The sequence below is a fragment of the Entelurus aequoreus genome, linkage group LG14 (genome assembly GCF_033978785.1).
Source record: "Entelurus aequoreus isolate RoL-2023_Sb linkage group LG14, RoL_Eaeq_v1.1, whole genome shotgun sequence".
Lineage (NCBI taxonomy): Eukaryota > Metazoa > Chordata > Actinopteri > Syngnathiformes > Syngnathidae > Entelurus > Entelurus aequoreus.
In genome coordinates, this window is record NC_084744.1 from 44528956 (window position 1) to 44541017 (window position 12062).

General features: G+C 39.8%; 1 protein-coding gene across 4 annotated transcripts in view; it reads left to right on the forward strand.

Moving 5' to 3' along the window:
* Positions 1 to 12062, forward strand: part of LOC133665405 (coiled-coil domain-containing protein 148-like) — a 76151-nt gene that overhangs the window by 739 nt on the left and 63350 nt on the right. For all 4 annotated transcript variants that reach the window (XM_062070693.1, XM_062070695.1, XM_062070696.1 and 1 more), the window contains 2 exons: positions 1086 to 1207; positions 9457 to 9560. In XM_062070693.1, the coding sequence (XP_061926677.1) occupies positions 1086 to 1207; positions 9457 to 9560 (226 nt within the window). The remainder of the gene's footprint in view (positions 1 to 1085; positions 1208 to 9456; positions 9561 to 12062) is intronic.

A 12062-nucleotide genomic window follows, 5' to 3' on the forward strand; every position in this document is an offset into this window, starting at 1 on the left:
CGATTCAATATCGATTCTTGGGGTCACGATTCGATTCGAAATCGATTTTTTTTTTAATTCAACACGATTCTCGATTCAAAAATGATTTTTCCGCGATTCAAAACGATTATCTATTCATTTAATACATAGGATTTAAGCAGGTTCTACCCTAGTCTGCTGACATGCAAGCAGAGTAGTAGATTTTTGTAAAAAGCTTTTATAATTGTAAAGGACAATGTTTTATCAACTGATTGCAATAATGTAAATTTGTTTTAACTATTAAATGAACCAAAAATATGACTTATTTTATATTTGTGAAAATATTGGACACAGTGTGTTGTCAAGCTTATGAGATGCGATGCAAGTGTAAGCCACTGTGACACTATTGTACATTTATTTATTTTTTTATAAATGTCTAATGATAATGTCAATGAAGGATTTTTAAACACTGCTATGTTTAAATTATAACTAATATTGATACTGTTGTTGATAATATTCATTTTTGTTTCACTACTTTTGGTTTGTTCTGTGTCGTGTTTGTGTCTCCTCTCAATTGCTCTGTTTATTGCAGTTCTGAGTGTTGCTGGGTCGGGTTTGGTTTTGGAATTGGATTGCATTGTTATGGTATTGCTGTGTATTGTTTTGTTGGATTGATTAATTGAAAAAAATATATATATATTTTTTTAATTAAAAAAAATCTTAAAAATCGATTTTTTAAAATGAGAATCGATTCTGAATCACACAACGTGAGAATCGCGATTCGAATTCGAATCGATTTTTTCCCACACCCCTAGTAAGTAAGCAAACAAGTGTGAAATCTGACCTGAAGTTCTAATGCTGGGCTTCTTCTGAATGCCCCAGCATGGCTTTGATGCTTTTGTCCACATGGTTTGTTTGTTCACCTGTCTTTAAGGCACTCACTCGGCTAAACTGCAAAGAGAAATGTCTTGACACTTTGCTTCGCCTGCAGTCTTTTTCCGCAGCAGTTCATTGCGCCTCATTTGCTCTGTCTCCATCCTTATATATTTTTCTTCATGCTGTAGTCAGCGGAAAAGACTTGGCTTTTAACATCAAATGCTCACATCGTGTGCTTCCCTTCTATGCAGAAAAGCTGTCTTCCCGATTGAAACACGGCCTGGGCAGGTCCAAGTATAAACCGACAGAATATGAAAGAGTGCAAGCCATTGTCGATGCCAAACGACTGGAGAGTGCATTGATAGCAAAAAAGGTACATTTGAGCTGTGTTGTACGGTGGCTGATAGGGGTCAGCGTGCAGCTGGGTCCAAATACTCAAAAATGTCACCAAAAAACGCAAATATTGTGGCGTTTATGTGAATGCAGCATTTTAAATTTGCAGAGTTTTCCCGTTGTATTTGTCACATGGTTCATTTCTGTGTTAGTCGTAATTGTACACTGCCGCGCCCTTCCCCTATCGGCCGCCATAATATCGCTAATCCGTATTGCTGGTGTTCTAGTGAGACAAGCTCCCCATTGGAAGTAACGTGCCCACTGCATCTGCGCATGAATCCAAGGAATGCAAAAATGTAATTTCATTTCTCAGAGCGTGCATCCCTTTTGAAAGGAACATTTCACAAGAGTACACTTGCTACACTAATTAGTGCTTTGTTTTGCGATTTTGTCATTTAATACACATATTTCATACTACAGACAAGGGTTGTACGGTATACCGGTACTAGTATAGTACCGCAATTTTAATGAATCATATTCAGTACTGTACCGCCTCTAAAAAGTACCGGTCCCCCGTTGTCGTCACGTTGTGACATTGCTGGTTTACGAGCAGAGGAGCATGTTCGGCAGCACACAATCACAGAGTACTTACAAGCAGACACAGTGTGTAGACAGAAAAGGGAGAATGGACGCATTTTGGCTTAAAAACTAAAGATAAAGGTGAAGTTATAACACTGAAACACCCTCAGGAAGAGGTGCTTTAAGACATGGATAGCTAGCTAGTGGCTAAAGTCCATCCGCAGTTTGCAGTGTTCTAAATCACTAATCCTTGTCTCCATGGCGACAAATAAAGTACGTTTCTTACAAGTATCATCCTTGCAAGACGAGAAATAGCTAAACATGCTTCACTACACACCGTAGCTCAATGTAAAGTAAACGCCATTGGTGGATCTACACCTAACATCCACTGTAATGATACCAAGTACAGGAGCGTATCAAGTCTGTTTGATTGATTGATTGAAACTTTTATTACTAGATTGCACAGTACAGTACATATTTCGTACAATTGACCACTAAATGGTCCTAAATAAGTTTTTCAACTTGTTTAAGTCGGGGTCCACGTTAATCAATTCATAGTCGATACTACTATGATTACATCTATATTTTTTAGCATCACAAAATGTTTTTATGTCTTTTTAAATTTATATTATGTTTATAAACTCAGTAAATATGCCCCTGGACACATGAGGACTTTGAATATGACCAATGTATGATCCTGTAACGACTTGGTATCGGATTGATACCCAAATTTGTGGTATCATCCAAAACTAATGTAAAGTGTCAAACAACAGAAGAATAAGTGATTATTACATTTTAACAGAAGTGTAGATAGAACATGTTGAAACAGAAAATAACCAGATATTAACAGTAAATGAACAAGTAGATTAATAATTAATTTTTACAGCTTTTCCCTCATAATGTTGACAAAATAATAGAATGATAAATGACAATATGTTACTGCAGATGTCAGCAGACTAATTAGGAGCCTTTGTTTGTTTACTTACAATCAATCAATCAATGTTTACTTATATAGCCTTAAATCACAAGTGTCTCAAAGGGTTGCACAAGCCACAAAAACATGCTCGGCTCAGATCCTACATCAGAGCAAAGAAAAACTCAACCCAATGGGACAATGAGAAACCTTGGAGAGGACAGCAGATGTGGGGAAAACCCTAACCCACCCACCCCCCCTAGGGCGACCGGTGCAATGGACGTCGAGTGGATGTAGCATAATATTGTGAGAGTCCAGTCCATAGTGGATCTAACATAATAGTGAGAGTCCAGTCCATAGTGGATCTAACATAATAGTGAGAGTCCAGTCCATGGTGGATCTAACATAATAGTGAGAGTCCAGTGCATAGTGGATCTAACATAATAGTGAGAGTCCAGTCCATAGTGGGGCCAGCAGGAGAGCATCCCAAGCGGAGACAGGTCAGCAGCGCAGAGACGTCCCCAACCGATGCACAGGCGAGCGGTCCACCCCGGGTCCCGACTTTGGACAGCCAGCGCTTCATCCGTGGCCACCGAATCTGCGCCCCCCCTCCACGAGGGAGAGGGGGGCAGAGCAGAAAAGAAACGGCAGATCAACTGGTCTAAAAGGGGGGTCTATTTAAAGGGTAGAGTATACAAATGAGTTTTAAGATGGGACTTACATGCTTCTACTGAGGTAGCATCTCTATCTGTTACCGGGAGGGCATTCCAGAGTACTGGAGCCCCAATAGAAAACTCTCTATAGCCCGCAGACTTTTTTGGGGCTCTGGGAATCACTACTACTAAAAGACAAGTTATCTAGTATGTTCACTATTTTATTTAAGGAGAAAATTGCAATAAGAAACATATGTTTAATGTACCAAAATATGTTTTGTTAAAATAAAGCCAACAATACCATTTTTTGTGGTCCCCTTTATTTAGAAAAGTATCAAAGTATCGAAATGCATTTTGGTTCCGGTACCAAAATATTGGTATCGGGACAGCACTACTACAAACGATCAAATGTAGTCTTTATTTGGTTATGTTTGCCTGGGTAACCAAAAGCTCTCCCAGGATGTCTAGCGGCACTTTTTTTTAACATCTACACATGAAAACATAACCTATCAAGTTGAACATATGATTGTTTAATAGTAAGTATATTAAATAGCAAAATCTAAAAAGATGGCATTATTCAGTGTAACAATTGTACTTGTGTGAAAGACTCCATATGTTGAAGAGGTTCATTTAGCCTACTAATGTGTATTTATAAATGGTTGATTTATATAGGCTAGTAAGGTAAAGTTTTGTACCTGACAAGTTTTGGCTATCTTGCTTCTGCAGCCTTCAGCAAGATAGCCAAAACTTGTCAGGTACAAAACTTTACCTTACTAGCCTATATAAATCAACCATTTATAAATAAATGAAAGACTCCATTGTTTCGCGTTCTATGATGTGCAATTGCATTTGTGCAATCCTTGGATTCATACACATGCGCAGATGAATGAATTCCAGTGGGGAGCACGTCTCGCCAGAACACCAGCGTTAAAGGTTTTTGTGTTCCTAAACAAGATTTTATTATGGTAAATGGTAAATGGGTTATACTTGTATAGCGCTTTTCTACCTTCAAGGTACTCAAAGCGCTTTGACACTATTTCCACATTCACCCATTCACACACACGTTTACACACTGATGGCGGGAGCTGCCTTGCAAGGCCCTAACCACCACCCATCAGGAGCAAGGGTGAAGTGTCTTGCTCAAGGACACAACGAACGTGACGAGGTTGGTAGAAGGTGGGGTTCGAACCAGGAACCCTCAGGTTGCTGGCACGGCCACTCTCCCAACTGTGCCACGCCATCCGACATTAATAGGGTTTTATTTCATAAGTTGCTAATCTAATTGAATGTTCCGTGATGTGACCAGTTATTGGAAATAGGAACAGTGCTAAATTGGCTTGAACGTGGTGAGAGTATTTCTGTTAATGTGGCCCCGCTTGGTGGTTGTGGCCCTAAACGACCACATAGTGTGTTTATGTCTTGCCCATCACTACCTGTTACATGTGATGTTATGTTTACACAGTAATCAATAGTTTTTTGATAGTGCAAACTTTCCAAATGACCACCAATGTAATTTACCAGCGTTGTCATTGGAAATATTAAAATACCACTGCCGTTTGTTTATACTATATTTCTGCTTATTGTGCCATAACATTTTTTATTTGTGCAATTACCTTCCGATCGGCATAGTCACCGCCCCCCCCCCCCCCCCCCCATCCATGTCTGCTTGTTATCAGTGGTCAGAAAATATATTTCGGACTTCACAGCCCAAACGAAAAATTTGTGAAAAAGCAGTGGTATTTTAATATTTCCAATTACAAAGGGGGCTGATTGGTTTTCTCCTCTAGTACAGGTTACCACAGAGGATTCTTATTAAGACAATCAAACTGGCATTAATCATTGGAGGCTGAAAGGGGGCCGCAATATGACTACCACACATAATACAACGCCTGGCTCAATCAATATTCATCAGACGGCCTGGGGTCTATTATAGGTGTTTGATGTTTGACTCACAGCTGAGGGAAAAGTATGTGCTTGTGGCCAAAAGAGATTAGGCTGTCCAACCTGCACTGTTTTAATTGCTAGACAGCGTCAGGAGCCCTCTTTGTTAAAAAAATAAAAAAAGTATCCTTAAAGTTGTCTGTGGCCCCTTCCAACTCTGCTCTCTGCATAACCTAGATAAGACAGGCCACATTCACATTCTGCCTTCTGACAGAATGGCAGGCCGGCTTTCTGCATATCTCCCACGGGGGACATGATGGAGGGTAAATAAATCACCATGTTTTGCCTTCAGCACGGTGTCACTTGAGCCTTTTTAGCTTGACCATTTTGGACGTTTTGCCTCTTGATTAGAATATATCCGTAACAGCAGCTGTTCAGAGCTGCAAAACAAGTGTGTCTACATTTTTTTCAAATTTTTCAACTATAACTATAAATTAAAAGGGCTGTTTGCAAATTTATCAAACGTAAATTACAACAAAAACACTACCTTATAAGTTATTTATTTACCATTAGTGGGCAGCACGGTGGAACAGGGGTTTGTGCGTGCGCCTCACAACAAGAAGGTCTCGGTTGCAATTTTCGGTTTGGGGGTCTTTCTGTGTGGAGTTTGCATGTTCTCTCTGTGACTGCATGGGTTCCCTCCGGGTATATAAAGATGGATGGATGGGTTTAAAATGTCAATTACTATGACTAAAAATTACTTGTCGGTCCGACGCACCGCCTCCTACCAGAGGTAAAGTAAAGTACCAATGATTGTCACACCCACACTAGGTGTGGTGAAATTTGTCCTCTGCATTTGACCCATCCCCTTGATCACCCCCTGGGAGGTGAGGGGAGCAGTGGGCAGCAGCGGTGCCGCGCTCGGGAATCATTTTTGGTGATTTAACCCCCAATTCCAACCCTTGATGCTGAGTGCCAAGCAGGGAGGTAATGGGTCCCATTTTTATAGTCTTTGGTATGACTCGGCCGGGGTTTGAACTCACAACCTACCGATCTCAGGGCGTACACTCTAAGTGTAACTTTCCTTTTGCAAAGGTAATCCTTCTGTTTGGTTTACATACAGAAATGTTGTTACGACTTTATCTTTCTCTATTTAGTCCAGTTTGATGTCTTCTTGGCGCTTTGCGCTAGAGCCGAGGTCCTCACTAACTGTGATTTTGCCTTTTTTTAGATGGATAAAGTCGCAAATGAGATCTTTGTTCTGTTCACTTTAATAGAAGACTGAATAAAACCACATTACTGACACCTACTACACATCACCATTTGTTTATTTCTCTTAGAAGAAAATAAAACGCCATAGATTCGACTGCTCGTCAACAATGGGCAATCAGAATCTGATTCGACTGTGAAAATCTTTACAGGCAGAGAGCCTGATTAAAAAAAAAAACTGTCTGGAAAGATAACACCTTCTAGGCATCCCTGTAAAGTTTGCGAACAGCCTCTTTAAAGGCCTACTGAAACCCACTACTACCGACCAGGCAGTCTGATAGTTTATATATCAATGATGAAATCTTAACATTGCAACACATGCCAATACCGCACTTATACTTATAAAGTGCAATTTTAAATTTCCCGGCAAACTTCCAGCTGAACACGTTTCGATATGATGACGTTTGCGCGTGACGTCAACGGTTGAAGCGGAAGTATTTGGAGCCCATTGAATCCAATACAAAAAGCTCTGTTTTCATCGCAAAATTCCACGGTATTCTGGACATCTGTGTTGGTGAATCTTTTGCAATTTGTTTAATGAACAATGGAGACTGCAAAGAAGAAAGTTGTAGGTGGGATTGGTGTATTAGCGGCGAACTACAGCAACACAACCAGGAGGACTTTGAGATGGATAGCAGACGCGCTAGCCGCTGACCTCACCTTGACTTCCTCCGTCTCCGGGCCGCCGACCGCATCGGTGATCGGGTGAATTCCTTCGTCGTACCGTCGATCGCTGGAACGGAAGGTGAGCACGGGTCGTGATGAGCAGATGAGAGCTGGCGTAGGTGCAGAGCTAATGTTTTTAGCATAGCTCTGTCGAGGTTCCGTAGCTAAGTTAGCTTCAATGGCGTCGTTAGCAACAGCATTGCTAAGCTTCGCCAAGCTGGAAAGCATTAACCGTGTAGTTACATATCCAGAGTTTGGTAGTATTGTTGATCTTCTGTCTATCCTTCCAGTCAGGGGCTTATTTGTTTTGTTTCTATATGCAGTTAAGCCCGATGCTATCACGTTAGCTCGGTAGCTAAGTGCTTCACCGATGTATTGTCGTGGAGATAAAAGTCACTGCGAATGTCCATTTCGCATTCTCGACTCTCATTTACAAGAGGATATAGTATCCGAGGTGGTTTGAAATACAAATCCGTGATCCACAATAGAAAAAGGAGAGAGTGTGGAATCCAATGAACCCGTGTACCTAAGTTACGGTCAGAGCGAAAAAAGATACGTCCTGCACTGCACGCTAGTCCTTCACTTTCACGTTCCTCATCCACAAATCTTTCATCCTCGCTCAAATTAATGGGGTAATTGTCGCTTTCTCGGTCCGAATCTCTCTCGCTGCATTGAAAACAATAGGAAAATGTGAGCAGCCCTTCCTCCGGTGACGTCACGCTACTTCCGGTAGGGGCAAGGCTTTTTTTAATCAGAGACCAAAAGTTGCTAACTTTATCGTCGATGTTCTCTACTAAATCCTTTCAGCAAAAATATCGCAATATCGCGAAATGATCAAGTATGACACATAGAATGGATCTGCTATCCCCGTTTAAATAAAAAAATTGTTTATTTCAGTAGGCCTTTAAATGTATGTCACATTTTTTACCCATTTTCACATTTTCAATTACTAGTGAAATACTGTGCAACGTATTGTGTACTATATGTGCATACAATGTCCTAAGTGCTTGTATTGGATGAGGTGGGCCTTTCCTAGAAGACCCCAGAATACTTTAGGGTAGCACTTTGACAACATTTGTATTATTATTTTTTTAATTTACACCTTAACTTCAGCCTGATTTCAGCTTAACTTTAAAAATTTTTTTTTTTAACTAAACACTCAGTTAGCTAAAAAAAAGAAGCACATATCAGTACAATATTGATTAAGGAATCAATAAAGTACTATCTATCTATCTATCTATCTATCTATCTATCTATCTATCTATCTATCTATCTATCTATCTATCTATCTATCTATCTATCTATCTATCTATCTATCTATCTATCTATCTATCTATCTATCTATCTATCTATCTAGCTATCTATCTAGCTATCTATCTATCTATGTAGTAATATACTTATAGACAAATGTAGGAACTTGTCCTTGCTCCATCTAGTGGTACACGAGAGAATCACTTGATTGAAATAGTGTTGTATTTTCCTATATTCAATGAAATAGTGTTGTATTTTCCTATATTCAAACACTGTTACAGTTCAAACTGTGTGTAATGTTACAGTGGCCAAAATGTTAAATATACTTGTTAAATAAAACCTCTGCCTTTTATTAAGGAATACTTAGGCCTACTACGCTACCGTATTTTAATGTTGGTCATTGTTGTGGTACTTAGACAAGTGTTTTCTGAGGTGGTACTTGGTGAAAAATGTTTAAGAACCACTGCATTTTAGGATATATAATTTTTTTAAACTGTGTAGTAAAAAAAACTATAAATGACCACAGATGTCATAGGTTAACACCATTAAGTGTTACTTTAGGGTATGAAATTGCTTGTTTAATTGCGTGAAACCTTAATGTCCAATTATCTGATACAGGCAAATAAATTACTGCAATGACAGAGCTGTGAAATAAATTATAATTTAATTAAACAAACATTTATATTCATCCAGCCTTTACTCCATGATTATATGACTCATGCACATTAAACATTTTGTAAGCAATATTTAATTTCATGAATCTCGATATGCATGATCCCACTTCTGACACCAAAGCCTAACACTAACCTGGATTGGAGGCATGGTACATTAGGTTAGAAAATGTGGTGGGTAATTGAACACAGCTGTAATGCTTTTCAAATGGCATACATTAATGAGTGAGTTTCAGTGCATTATTAATTAAACCACATAATGATTTGACCCAAAGAAAATTATCTTCAGACATAATTCATGTCATATATTAAGTGCGGGTAAGAGCGACCTCTCCATATTTTCCGGTCCATACTGCAGTTCCATAGCCGTGTTTAATCTTGCTGTGTATTAATCTTTCTCTTATAGGTGAAGAGGACCCGATGTGTGGCCAAGGAAATTAAGGAGTGTGACATATTACGCCAACACAGGCAGGTGTGGAGCAAAGAGTGCCCCAGGCTGCAAAAAGCCGAGTAAGAGAACCCTAATACGCCCAGTCATTATCTGCTGCAGTTTGTCTGACTGTGCTATTACACTTAACAGTTTCCCACTTAAGCCCCATTGTGCGCAGACAGGGGATCAGTCTGACAAAAATAGGGTGGAAAAATGGGCGAAAAAATATCAACCGTAAGCGACAGGACTGGAGTAATTGAAGCAAAATGTAGGAAGATTCTAGCGTATTGACTACCAATGATGACAGTGATTTAGGAGCTTTAGTGGAAAAGAAAGAGTGCAACGAAGCTTTATAACACTGTAGTGATAATGGTTAATACATTAAATAAGGAAAACAATTCAGTGCCTTGTGAAGTGAGAAAAGCAGCACTTGTCCCGAGGTGCAGTAATGTCATGTGTAAGCCACCCAAGGTTAATGATGTACACAGGCAACAGGACTCCATAATGAGCAGTCATATGTGGATGTGTGTGACGCATTGATCTATATTTAGTATAATTATTCTCAGATACCAAAGCTACCTTGTTAAAAATGCATGTATTTGTGGTGACTTTATTCACTGGTTGCCTGTTTTCAAGTAATAATACGAGCCGCAGTATTGAGGCATCGTGCCCCCAATTTAATGCACCCACTAGCAAATGAAAATAGCCTCGCAAATGATGTGTCCAACATCCATAAAGTCATCCTTAGTCTGTATTTGCAGAACAAATGACACACTTTGCAGTTTTAAGGCAGGGGTCCCCAAACTTTTTGACTCGGGGGCCGCGTTGGGTTGAAAAAATTTGGCCGGGAGCTTGGGCTATATATATATATATATATATATATATACGTATATACATTGTCTTTATAATCCGTTTTGTCATTTAACATAAATTAACATTGATGTTAATTGTATGATTGGCCTGAGCGGCTGGGAGACACCGAGAGTAACAAACGGTAGAAAATGGATTAGAAAGGAAAGATGAAAAAAATAAAAACAATTTTTTTTTTTACTTGGGACTTCCCTTGGGCCGGATTTTGGATGCTGGGGGGCCGGATCCGTAGTTTGGGGACCCCTGGTTTAAGGGAATGCGACATACACTATATTGCCAAACATTTTTGGCCACCTGCCTTGACTCACATATGAACTTGAAGTGCCATCCCATTCCTAACCGATAGGGTTTAATATGATGTGGGTCCACCTTTTGTCGCTATTACAGCTTCAACTCTTCTGGGAAGGCTGTCCACAAGGTTGCGCTGAGTGTTTTTATAGGGATTTTCCACCATTCTTCCAAAAGCGCATTGGTGAGGTCACACACTGATGTTGGTCGAGAAGGCCTGGCTCTCAGTCTCCGTTGTAATTCATCCCAAAGGTGTTCTATCGGGTTCAGGTCAGGACTCTGTGCAGGGCAGTCAAGTTAATCCACACCAGACTCTGTAATCCATGTCTTTATGGACCTTGCTTTGTGCACTGGTGCACAGTCATATTGGAAGGGGAAGGGGCCCGCTCCAAACTGTTCCCACAAGGTTGGGAGGATGGAATTGTCCAACATTTTTTGGTATCCTGGAGCATTCAAAGTTCCTTTCACTGGAACTAATGGGCCAAGCCCAACTCCTGAAAAACAACCCCACATCATAATTCCTTCGCTGACCCCTCTCTGTCAGTTTACGTGGCCTACCACTTGGTGGCTGAGTTGCTGTTGTTCCCAAACTCTTCCATTTTCTTATAATAAAGCCGACAGTTGACTTTGGAATATTCAGGAGCAAGGAAATTTCACGACTGGATTTGTTGCACAGGGGGCATCCTATGACAGTTCCACGCTGGAAATCACTGAGCTCTTGAGAGCGGCCCATTCTTTCACAAATGTTTGTAGAAACAGTCTCCATGCCTAAGTGCTTGATTGTATACACCTGTGGCCGGACCAAGTGATTAGGACACCTGATTCTGATCATTTGCATGGGTGGCCAAATACTTTTGGCAATATAGTGTATTACAGGGCTATTTTGACATTGGTAAACACAGGTGTCTCAAAGTGTTTTTAAATTTGGAAACATTTTTGTCGTAGGAATGCAAAATGGAATTAACCTTTACAGTAGTAAACTGTCTCGGTCATGAAACCTTTTTTAACTGTACTACACTATAACATGGTGGTCGTGTGCATACATCAAAGTCTCCATTGTTTTTGTTTATTCTCCTCGTGTTTTTCTGTAGTTGAAGCTGGTTGCGTTTATGAAAAATAACAAATAACATAAAAGCTACATGAAGCCAAAGAAAAACATGCAGGATTAATCCTTTGATGCTTGCAAAAATTAGTTATTGTACAAGATGCCGACGTCTTGAGAGATATCTTGCGAGTCTGGTGCAACTATAGAGGGCTGAATCTGTTGGTCTAATTCTGAATCGGCAATAAGGGTTTTTGTTTTTAGAGGTTCCTCTCCCGTGGGTATTTCAAAAATACAGCAATTCCTAATTTATTGCTGTTAAAGTAGGAATCATTAAAATCAAATATATTCATAGCTAGAATTAGAAAATGTTTACTACTTT